The sequence below is a fragment of the Alexandromys fortis genome, unplaced genomic scaffold (genome assembly GCF_014885135.2).
Source record: "Alexandromys fortis isolate MF-2015 unplaced genomic scaffold, M_Fortis_MF-2015_v1.1 scaffold_185, whole genome shotgun sequence".
NCBI lineage: Eukaryota > Metazoa > Chordata > Mammalia > Rodentia > Cricetidae > Alexandromys > Alexandromys fortis.
In genome coordinates this window covers 85,467-109,350 of record NW_026068094.1, presented here as the reverse complement: position 1 = coordinate 109,350, position 23,884 = coordinate 85,467, and the positions used below count along the sequence as shown (strand labels likewise).

Genomic DNA, 23,884 nt, shown 5'->3' with positions numbered 1-23,884 from the left:
TCTCTCTCTCTCTCTCTCTCTCTCTCTCTCTCTCTCTCTCTCTCTCTCTCTCTCTCTCTCTCCTTGTTTGTTTCTCTTTTTTTCTTTCTTACCTTCACTGACTACTTCCCTCCCGTCCTTTCTTCCTTTTTCTTCTACTTGTCTTATATCAAATAATTTTATCTTACATTTTTTTTCCTATAGAAAAGTATGGAAAGTTGCTTTGTACCTGTGGTAGTTTGAATGTGATTTTCCCCCAAATCTCATAGGGAATGGCACTGTTAAGAGGTACGGCTTTATTGGAGAAAATGTGTCACTGTGATGGGGGGGAGGCAGACTTTGAGGTTTCCTATGCTCAAGATACCACCTACTGTCTGAGACTAGTTGCTTGCAAGATGTAGGACTCTCAGTTACTAACCCAGCACTACATCTGCCTGCATGATGCCGTATTTCCTGTCAAGATGATAATGGTCTAAATCTCTGAAACTCTACGTTAGCCACACAAATTTAGTGTTTTCTCTATAAGAATTTCTGTGGTTATTGTGTCTCTTCACAGAAAGAAAACCTCTAAGAGGGAACTTTTTTTTGACCCAGTCTATTTGGTGTTCTGTAAGCTTTTTGTACCTTCTTCATAGGGATATCCTTCTTTAGGTTGGGAAAGTTTTCTTCTATGATTTTGTTGAATATATTTTCTGTGCCTTTGAGCTGGAGTTATTCTCCCCCTTCTACAACTATTATTTTTAGGTTTAGTCTGTTCATGGTGTCCCAGATTTCCTGCATGTTTTGTGTTAAGAATTTGTTGGATTTAATATTTTCTTTGACCAATGAGTCTATTTTCTCTATAGTATCTTCAACTCCTGAGATTCTTTCTTCTATCTCTTGTATTCTGTTGATTAACTTGTCTCTGTAGTTCCTGTTTATTTACCCAGATTTTCCATACCCAAAATTCCCTCAGGTTGTGCTTTTTTTTATTACATCTATTTCAGTCTTCAAGTCTTGAACTATTTCCTTCACCTGTTTGATTGTTCCCACCCCACCCCCCGCCTTGGGTTTCTTGTGTTTCATTGAGGGATTTAATAATTTCTTTGAATTTTTTGTTTGTTTTCTCCTCCATTTCATTAAGGGAGTTTTTTATTTCCTCTTTAAAGGTCTCCATCATTTTCATAAAGTTACATTTAAAGTCGTTTTCTTCTGCTTCTTATGGGTTAGGATGATCAAGTCTTTCTGCTGTGTGACCGCTCGGTTCCTGTGTTACCATGTTGCTTTTTAGGTTGTTGGAGAAATTCTTGCATTGGCAATTACCCATCTCTTTCTTCAGATGAGGTCGTCATTGTCTTTGCATCTTGGTCTAATCCTTGCAGTGGCTGTCTGAGTGTTTGGGGGGTTTTCTTGGTCTGCTCTGTACTGCCAATGTCTGTCTCAGAGCCTGCCTGCTCTCTTGGTCTTCTCTCCTGGTTTGCTCTTGTGGTGCTCTCTCTTAATCTCCTCGGTGTTGTAGCAAGTTCTTGGTCCCCTCAGTATTATTGCAAGCTCCCAGCTTTTAGGTGGGGTGTGGCTAGTAGCTTGGGTGGTCCAGTGGATGGGTTTGGGTCTCGGAGGAACCTAGCTGCAGGAAACTCCCTGCTGGCTGGCTTGAAAAGCCAAGGGAGTTAGGGGAAGTGCCCATAGTTTTTTTCCCACTGTGGAGGTCCTAGAGAGTAGGGTGTCTCACCATGTGGCTGTTCATTCACCTCATAAGTCTCCTCGATATTGGAGCAAGCTGTGTTTCAGAGTTCCACCAAGGTTACAGGAGCAACTGTGGAACTTCTTAAAGCTATACTCAGTGGTCTCTAAATATATTTTCTTCTTTCATAAAATGTTGGTTGCGCAAAATAAAAAAAGTAAAAGTAGTTTGCAGATCTTAATGAAAGTCCTTTGCCAGCCTTCAAATGCTTTATATTTGTAGCCCTGTCATAGTCTTTCTTTTTTTAGATTTATTTATTTTATATGTATGAGGCACATGTGTGCCTGGTGCCCACAGATGTCAGAAGAAGGAATTGGATCCCTTAGAACTTGGATTGCATATGGTTGTGGGCTATCATGTGGGTGCTAGGAACTGAAATTATGGAGTCCAGATCACAAAACACCCTTTAATACTGTACCCCCAGTAACATTAAAGACTTCCTAATAGGCCCTTCCTCATCTACCTCATTTACTGTCTACTATTAGTGCCAGGATCAAGCCTATTCTTGACTCTGGGCCTTTGAGGGACATTCAGCCCTTCCTTAGTGCTCTCTCTCTGAGTATTCTTTATCTCTGAATACCCAATACCTGATGTGTATAAGCCACCCAGCGAGCTTTTATTGAATGAATAAATAAGTAAGCAGAGACAATCAGCTTTTTGTAAGGTTTGAGTATCATTATACCTTATCCCACCAATACTTAAAAAAGAAACCAACTCCTTCACTTTCTCTCCACAGAACTAAGGGTGCTCCTCTGCCCTAAGGCACCTTTCCCCAGGTGCCCTTCCTTGTCAGCCTGGAAGGAGGACACAGTGGCTCTCCCACCTTACTACTGTTGATCCCTATGCCACTGTGCCCAAGGCCTGCAGGTCTTCTACCACCAGTTCATGGATAACGTATAGTTCTTGATGCCAGAGAAATTGAGGCCACTATACAACCACATGGCAGGCCCCTAAACAGTTTATTTTTTTTCTGGGCTCCAATAATGAAATGGGGATTGGTGTGTGCAGGTTAGCTGACAATGACCAGAAACTCCGAGAAACTGCAGAGTAACTCAGCACAGCTCAGTCCCCTGTGTTGATAGAACAGGGCTTATTTAATCAAGTTACTCACTTTAATTATACTAAAATTTGGAGCATTTTGCTGTTAATTTCTTTGTGGGGGTCAGCAGGAGCCTCTCAGTTGTTTTGTATTTGGAGATATAGTCAAGAACTCAATGGTAAAAGAATCAAGAGTTCCTGATCAACTCAACAATCCAGATGTGGGTAGAAACATAGGAGCCTAGTTTATTTAATTATTGATAAGGTTATTCTAACTGTTCTGATAACATTTGAAAAGAATGGAAAAGAAATTTGTCATTAATAGCTAGCACTTGGATCCACAGAAAAATAAAGCAAACTTTTAATAAAAAAAAGAAAAAAGAAACTAGCAAATGTAAGTGGAAGTTGTTAGATATGATTCTGTCTCCCACACTTTCAAGCATTCTTTCTCAAAAATGTTCCCTCTCTCTGTCTCTGTCTCTCTGCTGCCCCTCCGCCCACTTTCAGGAATGAAAAAAAAAACTCAAAGAAACAAAAAGTAGTCTGCAGAATTCTTAGTTTTTATAATCAAAGGTGATACCCAGGAAAAATCAGCACAGATCTTAAATTGAATAATTTTTAATAAACTCACCTTCATTATTGGTTCAAACTTGTAATGAAACAAGTGCTTCAAAGCAGAGGGAGGAAAGCCATGACTGTGAGGGTCACATTCATAAATGCTTCAAGTAAGAGAGCCCATGTGCCCTCAGAGCTTCCCATGCAGCATCTGCTTGGTGTCCACCAGAACTTTCATTGGTCTGATCAGCAAAGCCACAAGAACTACCAGAGGACTAGGGAACAAGTCATCTTCAAATGGTGAGGGGGAGCTGAAGAAGTGTAGACAGAAGCCAGGCAGGACTAAGCAAAGGGAGACACAATAAATTATACCCAAAATTCTGGTAAATAAACACCTTTACAACTCACTACGCATACATTATGTCAAATACTTTGTTTCTCCCACCACCTTCTCAACTTGTTTAACTGTATTTCCTACACATCTTTCACTGAATTAAGGAATAGGTTTTTCCACAGTCTGCTGTGAACTGGTCTTGTCTATTGGAATTAAGTAGCCACTTGGGAACTCCTATTTCCCCCCTTGAATAGAGGAAGTTTGTAGTCTGAATTCACCAAGCCAGTCCTAAGCTGATTCTTTCATTTAGCTCAATCATTGAAGCTGGGATGCAAAGAAAGAAACTCAGAGGAGAAAGGGAGGGAGAGGTGAGCTTCCCTTAAGAAAGCAGACCTCAGGTGTTTGCCTGATTTGGTGGTTGGTTTTGATTGTCAATGTGACTTGTTTAAGAAACACTTGGGCATTAGTTGGGCATGCCTTTGGATGTGCCTTTGAGGGCATTTCCAAGGAAGAGTAGCTGAGAAGGTAACCAAAATGTGGGCAGTAACATCCCCATAAGCTAGGATTCCATTCTGAATTAGAAGGGGGGGGGGGGGTGAAAAACACCTGCATATCAGCATTCTCATTTTTCTGCTTCCCAGTATTCTGAAATGTGAGCAGGCAGCCTCACACCCCTATTGCCATGGAGCTTCAGGGGCCACAACTTCTCACCATTATGACCTAACCGTGTCCCCTCAAACTATGAGCTAAAGTACTTCTTCCTTTAAGTCACTTTCATCATGTATTTGGTCATAGCAACAAGGAAAGAACTACTGTACTGAGGAAGTTTTCTTTTAGTTCCCCTTGCTAGGAAGAGCTAGTCCTATGCTTGCTGAGAGATCTGTTGGGTGTGCTCACATGCAGGAAGAAGATAGTTGCTCTGGCTTTCAGCAAGTCCTGATACCAGCCTTTCTGGTCTCCAGCCAGTAACCATGATCACTTACACAGGATCATGCCTGCCATCATCATCACACAGGATAGTCTTCAGGAAGCTCTGACATTTCTGTCCTGCCAGATCTGTACAGAGGCTACCTGCAGATGCCCTGAGGTCTCCTTCCTTCTTCTTCCAGGAGGAACTACTTTATATTGGATTGAGAACTCTGGTAGAACTGGGCCTCCCCTGTTTACATATGAGCATGTTTGAACACACACACACACACATACACATACACACACATACATGGAGCAACATGACATCCAATATGATTAATTTTGCAACTGATAGCCATATGTGAGCCTTAGTCTTTATCTCTAAAATGAGGAACATTTCATCTCCCTCGTAAGAATCAGAGGTCACATAAATGAAGAATCCAGACTCTTGTGAACAGCAGTTACCAGGTAGATGCTAGCTAAGTGTCGCTGTCTTCAGCCATATCTCCTTTTAATAGTACAACAGAACCCAATATTTAACCCAAAACAAAGCAGTGTTTTAAAGGGTACTTCTCTTTCTCCTCTCTCATAGATACTGTCTTGTTCTCCTTGACATTTCGGGTGTGAGCTTCGCTACATCCTCAGTTGGTACAAAAGATAACAGCCCTGCCTTCTAATCCATAGATAAAATACAGTCTCCCACTAGACCACATGTCCACAGGAGAAGCCTTTGATTATTTATTTATTTATATCATGTTGGTCTCTTATGCTTCTGGCATGACAGCTGTCAATAAAACCCTGCTTGGCCCCACACATCCCAGCCAATTGCAGTGGAAGGTCCTGCCAAATTTAAGGCCACAACCTCTGTGCATAACACCCTAAGGCAAAGGGCAGGCTCCACACTCCTGAACACCAACAGCAAATCTGGAAATGGGCAGATAATACAGCAGCAAATGCAGACAAAGGCCAAAGTCAAGGTTTTTGGCACCACCAAGTATTGTTTATTATCATATGGATAGAGATAAAAAAAATGTGAGGACATACAAAGACATAAAACAACCACCTCTGGAGATTGATTGTGTCTAAAGAAGGGAGCAGGTACAAGGACATGATGGATCTTTTGGTTCATCAATCATGTTTTATTTTTGGCATTTATGGTGCCTGGGTATAGGGTAATTCTTACATTAATTTCCACGGTTTGTGTTAACTTGAAATATAATCATTATAGAATTAAGTTACATCTCATAACACTCTGAAACTGGGAGAGAAGTCTTGAGTTTCTGCAGTTGGTTCTCAATCCTTGACTTCGCATCCTCTCCAAAGAGCCTACCTGTTGGTGCTGAACCAAGTCTGTCACCCTATCCACCAAGACATAGTACCATTTAAAAGTGCTGATGCTAAGCTCAGACTCCATAGTTTATAGACTTTTAAGAATGTTCCTTAAAATTTTTTATCACTACCTACAGCTTGCTCAGCCTCTCTTTATATATTAGAGCGTTGACTTTATCCAGTTTAAATTAGCTTTTTCAATAAAAGTTGATGAAGTCTCTCATACACTTAAGACTGGGTTCTGCTTTTCTTCCTTGTCTTATATCACTATATTTTTCTATTTTGTATCTCCCCCAAATTACTTTATTGTCCTCCCAAAATAAATAAGACTCTTTTACTAAGCAGTTTTAGCATGAAAGTAAGAGATTTTGTTGTGACATTTTCATACATCTGTATCATTGGCTTTGGAGTAAGGCACACCCATATTGGTTTGCCTGTTTTTCAACTCTAAATTAGACATGTGCCTAAGTTAGCCTTTCAGTTTCCCCTCCAGCAAAATAAGGATAACAGTTGTTTTCAAAGGATCTTGGAACATTGAAGAAAATGGTATTCAAGAAAAGCCAATATGCATGAAGGAGATAGGCAATCAGTGTACTGCACCTTGTAACTCATAAATACACATCTCTGTATTACTCTACTCTTCCAAATGTGTCAGACTTTCTCTGCCTAGAACCTTCTGTAAATGATGAATATACTTTTCCTACAAACGTGTACCACTAGAATAAGTAAAAAGTGTTAGAGTCAATATATGTGTCTGACTGGAAGGAGGAAGTCAGTTACATCTAGGTGTCAACTAATTTTTTACCTACCTAGACAGTGGCCCTTCTGCCCAATTAATCATAATGAATTGGATTGCTTTGAGGACCCAAATGTGTAGCAAGTCCCTTCACTACCTTGGCCATGTGGCCTCTTCTGATTATGGCTTTTTCTGCCCACGTGGACTGAGTTGTTAGTAGGTAGCTGCCTCCAATTCATTCAACTAAGCCAAATTACATGTTTCTTGTTAGAACTATTTTGAATTTTTGGCCTTAATACTATATTTAATTTTTTCCCCTTTTTCCAAATGCAAGAATGGATTCAATGGATTCTCAAGTAAGGAACACTAAGGCAAGGAGGTGTGACTGGTCAGTTCTGTCAAATAACGTACTTAGAAGGGGTTAAAATGACGGCTTATAGGTTAATAGCACTTGCTCTTGAACATCACTTGAGTTCTATTCCCAGCACCCACACAGCAGCTCACAGCCTTCTGTAATTCAAATTGCAGAAAATCAGGGACCCTCTTCTGGTCTCTGCGAATACCAAATGCACATATGCATACAAGAAGGCAATCTCTCAAACAAAAAGAAATGTTTAGTAAGTGAAACAAAACATGTAGCCGGGCGGTGGTGGCGCACGCCTTTAATCCCAGCACTCGGGAGGTAGAGGCAGGCGGATCTCTGTGAGTTCGAGACCAGCCTGGTCTACAAGAGCTAGTTCCAGGACAGGCTCCAAAACCACAGAGAAACCCTGTATCAAAAAAAAAAAAAAAAAAAAAAAAACCATGCAATTGGAGTAAAGTTGTATTTTTCCTGAAAAAAGCAAATGGTGTGTGTTGTGCAAGTGCCACTTATCAGCTATACTAAGGATGCCTTAGTATGAAAAGAAGCTAATATTTGTGAGAAATGTAATGCACATCAAGTCGACAGCAGGATCTCTTGTTATTATTACTGTGATATAATCTGTAAATAGTAAATAAATAATAGAAACTTATTATTTTAATTCAATAGTGCAACTATCACCACAAAATATTTCCAGAAAATACTAAGCATTACTCATTCACCTTAATACTCTTTCCTATGTAGTGGGGATGTTTCAGAGATATGATTTTGTTTTACACTTTGTAGCGGCTTAAATGAAGGCAGACAGAAATTGTAATAATATATACACTTGTTCAGTATCTGGCAGAGCCTGGTGCTGAGGCCAAGACTCATCTTCAAGCCATGCACCCTGTAATGTTAAGGCTCACTCCTGAGATCTGGGAGGGAAAGCTCGTCCTTTTAGGTGATTAGGCTGTCCCAAAGTGGCTAGTGTCTCTAGTTCCGTCTCATTGCTGCTCTTGTGCTTCTATCCTATGCTGTTGCCCAGGAGTCATACTATTGCTTCTGGATAAGCTGCGCAAGATGAAATGGGAACAGATGTGGAGGCTGACAGCAGAGAGGGAACTCATGGGCATGCTGTCTACCTCTTTGGCTGACCAGGTGAGTGGCCAGTGACAGGAATCCTTACACCTGAGTACCCTCCTCTTAGTGCTTGTTGTATTGTTACTACAGTAAACACTGAGAAAGGGTTTTTTGTTACCGTTTTGTTTAGTTCATTGTTTTCTTTCTCAAACAGATTCCCAGAGTATACTCCATGCTGTTTTGAACTAGCAATTCTTCTGCCTCTGTTTCCCAAGCTCTGGGATGGGCGTGTATATGCCACTATGCCTAGATTATGCGGTTCATTTTGGATCACAGTTAAGTAGGTTAACCCATAGCTGGTTGACCATATTGCTCTTGGTCTAAAACCATAACACTGGTGAGCATATGGAGGATCTTACCTATCTGCTCACCTTACAATAAGGACATCAAAGAAGACACTAAGGTTCCACAGTCCCCCTCACATGTGTTCTCCCAGTGGCCTTAAAACTTTCCACTATATCCTACCTATCAAAGGTTTAAGCACCTTTAGTGATAATTCAGCATTTAGGACTAGTAGTTTAGCATGTGGATCTTTGGTACAATATTCCAGATGCCAAAGCACAGCAGAACTGGTCTGTTTCTCAAAGACTTCTGTATTTTTTTTTTTATGTACACAATATTCTGTCTGTATGTATGCCTGCAGACCAGAAGAGGGCACCAGACCTCATTACAGATGGTTGTGAGCCATAATATGGTTGCTGGGAATTGAACTGAGGACCTTTGGAAGAGCAGGGAATGCTCTTAACCGCTGAGCCATCTCTCCAGCCCCCCCCCCCAAAGACTTCTGTTAATAATTGAATGGTCTCAATTCATTGTTTCTTTCATGCACTCCATCAAAAGACATTCAGTGAACATTGTATACTAAGACATGTAGGAAGATAACAGTAAAGGACCCAATATTTTTTTCTTTATTTACTTTATGTGTAAACTTATTTTGCCCACATGTATGTCTCTGGACTTCATTTGTACCTGGTGCCCATGGAGGCCAGAAAAGGCTGTCAGATCCTCTACAACTGAAGGTTACATATGCCTATAAACCTACATGTGGGTGCTGGTAATCAAACCTGGCTCTTCTGGAAGAGCAGCCAGTGCTTTAAACCACTAACCCGTGTTTCAGTGTTAAAGTCCAGGCTCTTTACTCAGAAACTTCATTGTTTATGGAATCAGAGTCACAAGTGGATGATAGTCTGCTATGTGAAAAGGCACCAATACCATCTTTAACACCAGTGTGGAATGTACATGCTCCCTATGACCAGAAAATGCCATGGTGTATTTTCCCAGATATATATCACATGCATCTGAGAAGCAGCATGCAATGTGTAGGATAAAGCCATTATTGTGATCCTCATCCTGGTAGCCCTAAACTCAAGGGAATATCATTTAAGCAGGGAAAAAAGAGAAATTAAGCAGACAGTCTGAGAATGTCCTTCAACTCCAAAAAATGATTAACTAATTTTATAAAAACACATGTCTCATTTTGATTGGGAAAGGCATGAATCTATTTGACCTCAGAACTCAAGACCTCTCACTTAGATTTTACCTTCTTGTGATGTTGCTGATCACAAGAAGATGCTCTCTCTGGGTTTTTATTTCTTCCTTTCCGAAATTAGTTCATGCCTCACGACTCCTTTGTCAGAGTCCCACAAAGTTTTCAAATACAAAGAGGAAACAAGAAAATCTGCAAGGTTATATAACTTTTTATTTCTTTTTTTAAAAGCATTATTATTCAGTATTTCCCTAGGAGACAAAAACTGACCTCCTTTTCTAAGCAATGAGATATAGCATGAGTGAGTGAAAAACTAAAATAAAATAACTCAGATGCTGTCTAGGACCTGAGGCAAAAGTTGTCCACTGTCCTTATATTTCAAATTAGGTAGCAGTGACCTGAGTGTATGCCCCCAAAGGTAGCAATTGTGTGTGTGTGTGTGTGTGTGTGTGTGTGTGGTGTGTGTAAAATATGTACAATGAGGATAGTTTGTTTAGCCATCTTGTGCCATGAAGGCCCATAATTCACCTCCCAGAACCACCTGTCAAGTAGCTGGTTAATAAGTGGGGTTACATATTAGGCTTGAAGGGAGCTCAAAAATGGTTTAAAACATTCCTATCTAGACAACTTGGAATAGGAGTTTGAAATAGGGAGTTGCTTTCTAGGTACTGTGGCCTTCAGAAATTCAACGAGCAGCCATCACTAGGCCAACCAAAAGCCCTGAGAAAGAGCTACTTGAAATAAGGATCCATCATTTGTCTCAATCCTCAGGATGAGTTGAGCCACTTAGCATCACACTGTTTCCTCTCATGAAGGCTCAGGATATGACAGGGCTCCTACCTAGAGTAGGATAAGGGGAAGATAAGAGACTTGATTTATTTCATGATAGTCAACACGGGAAAGTCATTACCTATCAGCCCAGTGTGACCTCACTGGATTATGACCAGCTGGACCCCCAAGCATCAAGTGAGCTTGTTTGGCCTATGACATTCCTCTGCTCCTACCCAGACGTTAACCATTGGTTCCTGAAGAAATCAGTAGGGAAAACTGTCCACAATGGGAGCAGTCCTATTCCCAGAGCATGGTGTTTGAGAGATGTCCTCCTGTAAGTTAAACCTGCCCACTCACTTGACTGTGTCCTTGGCTTTTATTCCAGGATATTTTCAATGCTGTCATCAAACAAAACCCCTTCCTGGTGTATCAGCTCCCCTGCTTCTGGAATGTACAGCTGTCAGACCACACTCGCTCTGAGCAGTGCTACAGAGATGTGTCTGATCTAAAGGTGGGTCAAGAAGTGTCCTGGTGGGACATGGTTCATATCTTCAGTTTACTGTAGTGATATTTTATTTGTATTTCAATAAATGAAGGGTACCTGCAGATCAGAGTCTAAAACAACCCCACTGGTCAGCCTTACAGATCAGTAATAACACACACCTTTAAACACAGTAACCACACTAGTTTGCCATAGTAAGTAGATAGTAGTGGTGCATGCCTTTGAGCCCAGCTCTAGAGAGGAGACAGCTTACAGTCTCATTCTGAGATTCCTGGAGGTAGAATCACCATTTCAGACTGAGGTAGAGGTAAAAGTCAGTGACTGGCTGTTGCTTTTTACACCTTCAGACTAAATCCCAATATCTGTCTCTGGGTTTTTATTAATTGTGCTACATACTCCTGTGCTGAGCATAGAGAAGCTGGGTATGGGGACTGGCAGGGAACAGTTTTCTGTAAGCCTGTGGACATGTGGTGGAAGATGTATGGTCCCAGGAAAACAGGAAGAAAATGATTTTCCTCTCTGCTGGTTCTTTTCTTTCACACTCTTATTTGGGATTCCTGGAAAGTATAAAGCCCCCGGAATAAAGAACCAGCTTGTGTGGACTTCTCTTCCCATATGCTGCCAGCTCTTCTGGTTCATTCCACATTCCCAAATCCATTGATTTAACTCAAGTAAAAACATTTGTGGAGAGGTCCACTATGTGCCAAGTGCTATATGTGTGATGTTAATTACTTCCTGCTTCCAAGTCACATTTTTAGAAGGGCAGAGAATCGTGGAAGGAAATAAATAATGCAGGAAGGGTCTAGAAGGTCTAGAAGGGTCGGAGTGAAGAAAGCAAGCACAAATGTCTTATTCTCCTGGAGGAGATGGGACTGGGCAGAGAAGCCCAGTACCAACTACTAAAGAAGGCCCGACTTTAAGAAGACAGCAGGGCAGGGCATATTGGCTAGTGCTGTACATAATGTCACAAGACAAAATATTCTAATTGTGACTGTACTCAGCACCTATGTATACATTGGATGGAGGTTCACTCCTTTTCCCTGACTTAACTAAGTACTGTGATGGCCTTCAGTTCAGAAAGTGATGCCTAGGATACCGCAGATGTCCTCTAGTGTATGATGTCATCAAGTCAAACTGTTTGTAAAGCAAGGTGGAGGTAGAAGGAGAAGCCTTAGTGTACAGATGGAAACCCTGACTTGTTCCTAATGACTCACTGCCCCACACGTCAAAAAGACAAAGAATCTTAAACCTTGCTTGCCTTTATAATTTTCTACCTTCGTTGTTGAGGCAGGGCACATGCTGAACCTGTAACTCACAAATTGCCAGGATGATTGGCCACTGAGTTCCCAGGAATCTTTTTGTCCTCCCAGTACTGGAATTATAGACATATATCACCATGCCTATGTTCTTTTTCATATAAATACATGTATACACACACACACACACAAATAACCAAGTAATTTGAATTCTTTAAGGATAGGGCAGGCTCAATAATATCTATTTGCCTATATTATTAAATTATTATATTCTGACCCCTTTTAGATTAACCAATGCCACCATTATTTCAATTTTTAAAAAAATCTTTAAATTTCATACTAAGTATTAGAAATCATTATGGTATTTACAAACGTATGTTTTATTGGCCTCCCTTCCCCCCAACCGTACCCACCCTCTGCTACCTTCAGTTCCTTCTTCCCTTTTGTAAGCTCCTTTCTCGGTCTGTTTTTCTTTTTTATAGCCCATTTGTCCGTTTGCCTACCCCAGTACCTATTTTACCCTTTCTTTGTCTCCTTTCTACTTTTGAGATTTTATGCATGATTACACACACAGACACACATACGTGTATGTCATGCATATGTTCATATCTATACGTTGAAGGCTAGGAAGTTTGTATGAAAGAGAATGTGCAGTTTATGCCTTCCTAGGTTTGAGCCACTTAACTTAATATACTTTCCAAATCCATCCGTTAGAACTTCTTTTGAGATACTGTCTCACCCAGTCAGAGCAGTATCATCAAGAAATGTCACAACAGATGCTACTGAGGACACGGGGGAGGAGAAGCCCTAATTCAGTACTAAAATTTGCAGGAAATGGATGAGCTTACAAAGGATAATATTAAACAGAATATTTTCTTTTGTGTCTATCTTTATGCTCTTTTTTGCCAAGACAGGAAAATCGAGTGTTTTCCTTGCTGAAGTCCATCATCATTCATTTTGGTAAAGGTATCTTGAAAAAGACTTCCAAAATCTTTCCATGGAGTTCAGAGAAACTTTATTAAGCCTTGCTATCACAAGGGTTTGAACAACAACAATAAAAATAAATACCCCATTTTTGGGCACTGTATCCATGTCCCAAATCTGTTTTGAAATGACTTGGTAATTCCTAGTACCTAACAGTTAATACTACTCAAAGCATAAAGCCTGGGCACTATGAACTTCTTCCTTCTCTGCAGTGGTAGTTAATTCATTTTTACACATAACAAGAATTCATTTTTTTTTTTTGTGAACGCTCAGTTATAGTAAACCACATATTTCCAGGTTTTCTAATGGATGATCTCACATTGGGAGCAAAAATGTAGCTCAGCTGTGTTGCTGTCCATTTGAGCTTGTCTTCATAGGTGTCCTCAGCTATTTTTCTTTATAGATTTTTTTAAAATATAAACTTTCTGAAAGAATCTAAGACTGTAGAAGAACTGCAGAGCCCCACTGTCTCCCATCTGGTTCCATCCTGCCTCCTGCGACAACTTTCCTCCAGTGGCACACTAGTCAGAACTAGCCAACCGGTCTTCATACACTCCTGGTAACTAACTAATCCTTGGGCTAGAAAGAGCCTGGGATTTGTGCAGTTGCCTAATGTCAGTATATATTCCGTCCATTTTGCCCTAGGCACCATTTTTCCTTGGTCTCACCAGCCCTCAGTGGCCCAGTCTTTCCTGGTTTCTTGTTACTGACACAGTGGTTTTGTGGAGTGCTGCTTAAGGCTTTACAGTCTCAGGAGGAGACATTGAAGTAAAGTGCCCTCCTCAGCTCATCCCATCAGAAGGAATTCTACTTCCATTGAGGATATGGCTAGGGACACTAACTATTCTTACACAGTGAAGGCCAGTACTATGAAACTGCTGTTTTTCTCTTCCATACTTTATTATAACTGAGTGACTAATCCACCCTACATCAGAATTGGGGGATGAAAAAGAAAGGGTATTGTCTATTTATATTAATTAAGATTGCTCTACAAAAAAGATTCATCAGTCATTTATGTGCATTCACATGTACTAGGGCATATTCATTTTATACTTTGGACTGTAATATAAAAACCTTTTAAGGTATGCACTTTTGAGAATTATCTTAATTTGATATTATCAAATAATATAATTTGATATATTAAAAATATACATAGCAGTATGAGTAGGTGAATACTTCCCTGGCACATCAAACTCCACTATACTTCACTAAGTTAAAGGCACCATTCACTACTGTCTACATGGACAAGATTAAATTTGAGGGTTCAAATACCGTAGGCAATAAGATTCTCTCTCCCTTCTCCACTTCCTTCTGTCCTTCTTTGCTTCTCCCTTTCTTCACTTCCTTCGTGTTCTCTGTTGTGGATGGCAGAGCCTCTAGCCAGCACGCTATTCAACAAATACCCACTGCATCTTGTTAACCACTGGTTGTGCAGTGGTGAAGGAATAATGCAGACTTTTCCTCTCCATGAATTTATGTTCTCAGGAATACAGTCCTCCAAGAAGAAAACAAATGGTGGCTTTGGTCACTATAGGTAGTATAATGGACTATGCAGAAATCAAAGCAGCGTAGAACCAATGGTTCTGAATGGCAGAGAGAAAACATTTTTCTTTTGATGACTGTACAGAAAGACCCTGTTAACCTCTCATGAGATGTAAGTGGCAATATGACCATTTCAGTGTTTTTATGAATGGTTAGGATTGGCTGGTTGGTCAGTGAATCATATATCATGAATATGATAAGTTGAGTGTGACCACAGGACCCAGTTCTAAAATGAATGTCATGCTGGGCAAGCAGGAGAGCAGTGGGGAACCACTGCAGAAGATGCCTACTGAGAGCAGCTGCTGCTCATAGACTCCAAGCGGTGAATCGTGTGTTATGTACAGTCAAATTGACAGCATTCCTCTGGACTCTTGTCCCAGATGTCTTTCAGCCAACCTAGTGAATCCCTCTGCTGGAGCTTTCATGCCTTGCTCTCGTGGTGTCTGGGCCTCGCTCTCTCCTGTCCACATCAGCACACGCTACTGAGAAACACACTGGGGGTTCTGCCAATGGGACTACAGTTTAACAATTAATTCCACAGAGACAGGAAGAGCACAAAGCTGATTTCCACTCACAGATCTTGCGTTGGTAGTTGGCGAAGAAGCAATGTGAAGGAATTAGTACAGCTCATGTTTCTTCTCTGCTATCTGTGTTCCAACAGGAATTCTTCACACAGAACAAGTCCAGTTCAGATTGATTTTTATTTCAGAAGAAAAATAAAAGTAAAAGGAAGAAAGGGAGGGAAGTGAGAGGAAGGGAATCATTGACCGTATGAACACTGTGGAATCTATCTGGATCTGAGGACTCCTCATGTCTCCAACCCTGAATCTTAGCAAAGCTATCCATTTTCTTAGTCTTAGTTTTTTTTTTCTTCTGTCCAAACTCTACCTCCTTAAACAGGACAGCAGCATGAGTTACAGAATAAAGAGCACCTGGGATTTATGCGCCATCCTAACATCTAGATTTTTCAGACAAGTTGGCTAAATAACTGGAGATCTGGATTGCTCTATCCTCCTCATGGGTTATGGTTTATTTTTTTTCTGGGAAGTACTTTTTTAACCCCCCCCTTTTTTTTTGGACTGGGACTTGAAAAAAATAAGAAGGAGCAGGTGAATCTCTGAGTTTGAGGTCAGCCTGGCCTATAAGATCTATTTTTTAGGACAGGCTCCAAAGTTACAGAGAAACCCTGTCTCAAAAAAAAAAAAAAAAAAAAAAAAAAAAAAAAAAAAAAAAAAAAAAAAAAAAAAGACAAAACATTAAAAAGAAGAAGAGAGAAAGAAAGAAAGATCTAAGAGTCAAAAACATTATATTTATTTCATAACAATATCCCAAGTAATAATTACTTGTCTATTATCTTTTCTATTATCATAATAAAACACCATGGCTAAGGCAACTTAAAAAGGAAAGCATTTAATTTGTCTTATAGTTTCAGAGGGCTAGAGTCCATGATGATAAAACAAAGGTATGGCCACAGTAAAAGCTAAATATTCACATCTTTATCTGCAAGTAGGAAGCAAAGAGAGGAGAGAGGGAGAGAGACAGAGACAGAGACAGAGACAGAGAGACTAAGAGAGAGACTGAGAGTGACATACCTTTTCCAGAAAGGCCACACCTCCTAATCCTTCCCAAACAGTTCCGTCGGGTGGGGACAAAGTTTTTAAATATATAAGCCTATGGGGCCATCTCATTTAAACCATCATACCTAGTGATTGCTAAGATTGAAAAGAAAAAAAAAAAAAGAGGGATGAAGAGATTAAAGAACTGGAACAAACTCACAAATGTTGACCAGGCCTCATTTTGTGCTTAATGTTGGACTCAATGCCAGTCTTGTATTCAAAGATTCAAAAGTCCAGACTGTCTCACAGTATCATTTTAGCTGGTATAGAACTTCCCTTATAGAAACAGCATAGTGGAGTATGTACAGCCTGTGTAAGCAAGAAACATCTCCCCCTTGCTCCATGGTGGAGCAAGGTACAGTCTGAAAATATCAGATGAAAAAACTCAGAAATAAGTTTTATGTTTTATGTTATACACATTTCCAAGTAGCATAATGTGATCTCAAGCTTTGCCACATGGTCTCCCACTAAGGTCTTCTTTGAGTAGCCACACTTTATATACTACCTGCGTAGTGGTTCTTTAGACTCAGCCCTGTCATCAGATCTATTTTTTGTACTTGTATCCACATGACCCTTGTTTTGCTTTACTATGTCCCTAAATCATGAGAGCAATGAGTGTTTCAGAGATGAATTTAATGCATAAAACACAGAATAATAGATTTTGGGTGTAGCTGAGTTGGGAGAGTGCTTGCCTAGCATGCAAAAAGCTCTGGGTTCAATTCATAGTACCACATTACCAAAAAAAAAAAAAAAAAGCAAACAAAAGGTGTGATGTTGCACACATGTATATATTACCAGCATTCAGGCAGTAGAGGTAGAAGAATAAAAAAGTTAAAGCCATCTTTGGCTACTTAGATAGTTCAAGGCAAGACTGTGCTGCAATGAGATCCTCTCTCAGAAAAGAAAATGAAATGTATAAAGACCAACTAAGTACCATGTTACAATGTTACAAAGCATTTAAGAAAAGATAAGATGTTTGTGTGTAATATCTTTACATAATAAGGGCAAGTTCTCTAGAAAAACAAAGCCAGTAGATATGTCTTTACTTGTATCTACCTCAGCCTTTTCTTACAGAGAATCAGCCTCTGTGATTACAGAAGCTCTGAAGACCCAGATTCCACAAGTTGGAGAGACAGGGAGGCTGCTGAGGAATTTCAGCCCAAATCCCAAGGCTCAGTACCAAGGAAGGTGATTGCATAACCCTCGATCTGTAAGCAGGAGAAGGGTGCACCTGTCTAAGCAAGCAGAAAAAGAGAGGCAAAATTTTCCTGTCTCTCTGCCTTTCGTTCTGTCCATGCCCTCAGTGTATTAGAAGGTGGTACTCACATATGAGAGGAACATCCACTGATGAGGTCCACTGACTCAGATGATGAGGTCGTCCGGAAACATTCACCTATCCACAAGTAATACTTAGTTAAATACCTGGGAACCCTGTGACCCAATCATGAAATCATTAAATTGCTGTTAACACCTTTTGTCTAGTCCATCATCTGCAGCCAGAATCCTTCCTTTCAATATATTTGTAAATAAAAGTTTAAGTATATTAAGAGTCAAAAAGAAGTAGAGAAAAATCTGAACCCACACCTTCCTTACTCAACGACTCAGTCTTCTGCTTATTAGTGCTCTTGCTCAGTGCCCCCACCACACACACACTTTTTCTGTCGATTGAAAGCTACTTTTTAATTTTTTTGCTATACTACAAAATAATGGGGTTTTGTTGTAACATTTTAACATAGATAGACGATAGATGGATAGATAGATAGATAGATAGATAGATAGATAGATAGATAGATAGATAGATAGATAGATAGATGGAATAGTTATCAGCCCAGAACACCCCAAGACCAAGTTCTCAACACAAAGGAAATTTGTTCCATTCCAGAGAAACAAGAGGGAGGGAACAAGAGACAAAGACAGGAAATAAGGACAAGCGAGTCAGAAGGGAACAAAGGAGAGGGGGAAGGAGTATTTGTTTGGAGGTGGGGGTGGACCAGAAGACTGCATCTAGATAGAGAGGAAGCAGATATAGCCCCTATGAAAGTGGTAGTTCATAAAGGTAAAAGGGGAAACGGCTTCTGAGGTCGAGGTGTTTAATTTTAATTGTGCATGTTAACTAGGTGAGGCAAAGTGGTTTATAATTGCTGGTCTTCAATATTTCAACAGCTGAACCTTGGCAGTCAGCCTCAGGAAGAAGTGGCCACATAAGGGAATATACTAGGTGGGTGTGCTTTAGCATGTCACAGGGAATGAGAGAGGAGGGCAAGGACTTCCAGAGCCGTGTTTGGGCTGGCTAGAGTCCTTTCATATGTCAATGTGCTTTGCTCATATCATCTACCCATTATCCTCTCTTATCCTTTATCAAGTCTTTCCAAAGGCATACATACTCTTTTTTCTAAATGCAAATGTAGATTCTGCATTTTAGAAAAAGCAGTGGCATTTTACAAAGTTTGGCTTATTTCATTTATTATGTTAATCTTCAGCTTCACGCATTTTTCTTAAAGTGACATAATTTCATTCTTCATTGTAGCAGATTAATACTCGTGTGTGTGTGTGTGTGTGCGTGTGTGTCTTATTTTCATTTCCCTTTCATCTGCTGATGAGCATCTGGGCTCTTGCCCATTATTTTAGACTCTATCAGACATGTCTGTCTTCCTGAGCATTGCTCATGGTAGCCCTGGCTTGGCTTCACTGCTCTGTATGGTCTCTACCTGCCCTTCCTGTGTTCTGTGACCACTGATTCCTCCTTCCCCCACAGAGTCTGTTCTCAGTAGGCCATCATAACTTGGAAGTCTCCACCAGATTTATTTTGTGATTTGCACGCATGTGGTGTGTCTTTGTGTGAGTCCTTCAAAAACACAAAACCAAAAGGAAGAAAGAATTGGGGAATTGGCTTACAAGCATTATGATGGCTGAGAATGACAGTAGACTACTTGTAAACTTGTCTACCTGGGATGCTGATGGCATGACTCAGGTCAAGTTTGATGTCCTCAGCACAAATAAGCTGATACTGTAGCTCTCAGAGACCAGTGATCCAAGAACATAGGTTCCCTGGCGAAAGTCCTAGCATCTCAAGGTCAAGGAGTCTGGAGTTCTGGAGGTGAAGAGAAAGAAAAGGAAACTGTACCACAATAACAGGAGAGGGGTGGTTCCCTTTGTTATTCACCTAGGCCCAGTGCTCACTGGATGGTGTCATCCAAATTGAGGGTGTCTCTTAACCACCCAGTCTGCCAGCTCATATGCCCCTCTCCTCTAGAAACACGCTGGAAATACTTGCATATCTCCAGGTAACCCTTCATATTATCGTGTTATCATCTAAAATACATCATCACCATCTCCATCACTGCAGCACTCCTGACCTGTACTACACATCTGAAAGGGAGTTTAAATTAGTCCCAGTTGCAGATGAATGACATTTGACATGTTGGTGCAGATGAGGGTGAATTGTGTCTGGTTTGTAGGCCAATTCACTCCTGCTTTTCTTGCCATGAATCTCAATTCTGAGGTGACAAGGAGAAAAGACTTCTGAAAATATTGTCCTTCTCTTTCAAATGCCAGCAAGTAGATAACAGGGAGTTTAAACTCTTTTACAGAAAAAAAAAAAAAAGATGACAAGCTATTTGGCCCTCCGACAATGAAAGGAGGGCTGCGTTTCTGTATTCTGAAGCCCATGTTGATGGGGCTTTTATAACTGATTTACTGTAGACATACCGCATGTGAAGATTATTGAGAATGTCACCACCGTGGATTTCCATCCTCAAACCAAAGGCCAGCTATTGAATACTAACTATCCCAGGGTCATGTTCCCTGCCAGCCTAGATATCCACTTTTCATTACCGCCAGGGGCAGGCATGAAAATAAATAATTATAGGAATGTGCAAGATTTTCTCTAATGAAGTAAACCACAAATCTATGGAACAATAAGCAAGGGCCAGTATCCATCTCCCCTGTTGTTTAGGAAGGCTTACAATAATAATCAGAAAACCCAATTTGCAGTGGCTTAAAATGAACAGTTTGAGTTTTTCCCTTTATAGGGCATGAGGTTGTAGACACTGTTCAAAGGTCAGTCTTGCGTTGACCTGTCCATCATGGTTCCGTGATAACTACCATAGTCCAAATTATTATATTTGTGATTCTGACAGAAAGGTGGTAGAGTGGGAAGATAGCACCTTCCCTTTAGGGGAAGAAATGCTTCTACTTATAACATTGTAGGGGAATGGTGGGTCTTAGAGACATGCACTGCTGCAAGACTATCTGGGATCGTTCATGGTACCTTGAATCGTAAGAGGCTCATAATCTTTTCACAGCATTTAGAGCATTGCATTCTATAAAGAACAGAGAATGGAGTAGAGAGGGAGTTATGCTATGTGGCAACCCTCTGCCAGGAATGCTCATATAAAGTCTTACAGAAGAGGTGCATCTAGGTTAATGCTTGAAAAATAACAGACAGGCAGATAATACAGAAAAAGTAGGATATTCTTGGGAGGGACAATTATTTGAAAAGTCACAAAGTCATGAAAATAAGGTGAAAAAATACCAGGAACGTTTATTAGTTGAAGACCAGGTGAGAATTTTTAAGTGTGAGCTAGTGGCAACAAGCTTAACTGACTGGTAAGGAGCATAGCTGTTACTCCGTGAGCCACATGAAAGCTCTAGGAGTCTTCATTCAGACACCCATTTTCCAGCACTGCTTGTCTCTGTAGCTTGAAGCTGATGTTCTTCTTCATGTGCTGTCTGCACACAGTCTCCGATTTCCCAGCTCTTCTGCAGCAGGAATGAACTTATGAGCCCTCTTATGTATAAGTACTTCAGAGGCCAAAATGTGGGCTTGATTCTTTCCATAGACTCATCCTCACACTGAGGTCTTTTTCTACCTTTGAACTTCTTTTTTGTGCCCTTGATGTTTGTGGAGTTCTCATCTCCCCTTTGATCACCTTAACTTCTCTCTTCCCAAATGCTGTTGAAGTTTTCTGGATGGTAATTAGTTGCAACCAGTTCTTCAGGCTCACTAGAGTCTGACTACAAATCTGCACACATCCTCAGCCTTTATAAAAGTTTCAGCTCCAGTGATATCACATTCCCAAACCCCCATGCTGACAGCCTCAGCAGCCTATATGATAATCCCCTTCTCCTTTTCTGATGAATGCTGCACAGAAGACTCACCTAGTAAGTGTATTCAGAAGTCCTCAGTTACCTGTAAGTTCAGGTCTATCCCAAGGTAAGAAAGGAAAGTTTCACCTCTAGTCCCCCAATCTTCTTTAAACATTATGTTCCAGAGAATCGTGTCATAGTTGCAGGTAAAGGAGAATAATGAATAGGCACTTCTATTTCTAGTTTTTCTCTCTACTTGAATTCCAATCTTATCTATCCTGATTTCTGACCAGATAGGGAAGAACAATTATTTATCTAAATTTCTATACCTGAATGGGGTCTTTGTTAGTTACTTTGCTCTTTACTGTGACAAAAATATCTAACAAGTTACTTGAAGGAGGGATTTACTTTGGTATGGTAAACAAGGCATGGTGGCAGGAGTGATTGGAGGTTGGCCGCTCACGTTCTCCATTTTGTTCAGTCCTGGACTCCGACCTCATGGAGTGATGCTGCCCACCTTTAGGGTGGGTCTTCCCACTTCAGTTTATTCTCACTGACACGTACAGAGAAACTTGTCTCCTATATTGATTCTAGACCCTCACAAAGCATAATGAGAATGTCAGTTGTCTTTTCCAGGTATGGTAAGAACAAATGAGTTCTGACAAGTAAAGTGTTCAGAGCAGTGTTTGGCATACAGCAAGTATCAAACCATTGTTTGGGAAGAGCAAACTATTATAATCACCACCATTATCAATATTATTCTTATGACTGCAGTGCTAATGGACCTCAGAAATGAGAATGAGTTATGACAGATTCTTATCACAAACCCTGCAGATCTGAACAACTTTGTTTGCCAGCTTCACACAAAAATCTATTTGGGGCACATTCTTCAGTGTCGGTCTCAGGTGCTGCTGCCTTCAAGCCAGCAGTGATTGCTGGTCTGTCCTTCAAGAGGCCAAGAAATGGCATTCCTCACCAAGCAGAGAGCAATGAGTCAGTGTTTCAGAATCATGAATGTGGCTTAATACAGGAATAAAATCTGTTTTGTACATACCACCCCCTGCTGTGTGACACTGGGCAGCTTACTGTGTCACTCTGGACCCTAGTTTCTTGTAAAAGTGGCTCTGCTGGGGGAGGGATCATGACTAGTTACCCCTCTCTGACTCTTGTTTATAGGAGTTTAGAGAGTCAATTGTCCTATTTGTTTAATGCTAATATAACAGTGTACCTGAGACTGAGGGCTTTATTGGAGATCCATTTCCTACTATGCAAATACCTTGATAGCCTAGGGCAGAGGCAGAAATGTATTAGGGAGAAAGAGGGAGGAAGGAAGCAAACTCCTTTTATCAGATGCTCACCCCCTCCAAAAAGGCATTTGCTCTCCTATTTAAATTCCCTCCTTAGAGAGCTTAAGCTGTTAATGCATAAATTTGGGGGAATGCTTTCAAAATACAGCACCATCAAATGCAGACCTCTTGGTGAGCCCTTAAGAGACATCTCCTCTTCAGGGACACATGGTACCCTCTTCCCCTCCTTACAGGTGTCCCACAGAGGTTTCTGTGGGTCTAGTTATTCTTACTCCATGCTGAGGTTTGGTCTTGCTTGACTTCTGTAGACACTGGGAATGTGACCAGTTATGGGGACTACCATCATGGAGCAGCCTCCTTGGAACCAGCCCTTCCCCGGTTCTGCTGTCTTTTAGCTTATTAATTCATCCCATACCCATCTTCCCTATCTGCTTCAGCCCCACTGTTGATATCTGCTAATACCTTCGCCCATCAGTAGCTCCATCTTCATAGGAACTCTACAGCCATTCCTGACTTTGCTGGGCTCCACATCCAGCTCAGAGAAAGTGCGGTGGTTAGTCAAGTAGTCTCCGAGGTGGGTAACAAGGTACCAAGCACAATTTTGTGAGACCATGGGAAAACAGAATCCTCTGGAACCTCCCTTCCTTTCCAAGACAGAGTACTATTCACAGTGATGCCCGATGGATTTTCTTCATTAAAATTTAATTCAAATTATTCATTGTTAATAGTCATGATATAATAGTAAGAACTACTTGTAAGAATAAGTACCAATAAATATTAATAATGAGGTACTTAGAATAATTTTGGTGCTTATTATACTCTAAATATTCACTTACTTTTATCAGTTTTCCTCTTTCATATTTTCTCTTTACAACCAAGTCAAAAAAAATGTGTACCCAATGCCTCATTTTCTCACCAGGGCATCACAACAGTTTCCCCAGCTTTGATTTTGGTCTGTTTACCTTACCAGGTACACCTTTACACACAGTGAAGGCCTGAAAACCTAGTCTGTCATTTTGCGCCCCCCCCCCTCTCTCTGTCTCTCTGTCTCTCTGTCTCTGTCTCTCTCTCTCTCTCTCTTTCTCTCTCTTTCTCTCTGGAATCTATAGTAGTCAGGTCTATCTGAGTTCCAGATGTTGACTTCTCAGGTATAGGAGGTCAGCCCAGCTGTGGTGTGGGAAGTCCTTCTGTCTATGTGTTGCTTTTATTGGTTAATGAATAAACAAAACTGTCTTGGCCTATAGCA

General features: G+C 40.6%; 1 protein-coding gene and 1 pseudogene across 6 annotated transcripts in view; both read left to right on the top strand.

The window, feature by feature from the left end:
* Window positions 1-23,884, top strand: part of Large1 (LARGE xylosyl- and glucuronyltransferase 1) — a 383,834-nt gene that overhangs the window by 308,073 nt on the left and 51,877 nt on the right. For all 6 annotated transcript variants that reach the window (XR_007588866.1, XM_050123188.1, XM_050123191.1 and 3 more), the window contains 2 exons: window positions 7,992-8,104; window positions 10,729-10,854. Coding sequence is in view for 5 of the 6 variants with exons in the window: in XM_050123188.1 (XP_049979145.1) it covers window positions 7,992-8,104; window positions 10,729-10,854 (239 nt within the window). In the remaining variant the exon portion in view is untranslated. The remainder of the gene's footprint in view (window positions 1-7,991; window positions 8,105-10,728; window positions 10,855-23,884) is intronic.
* On the top strand, window positions 2,552-2,942 carry LOC126489149 (mitochondrial pyruvate carrier 2-like; annotated as a pseudogene).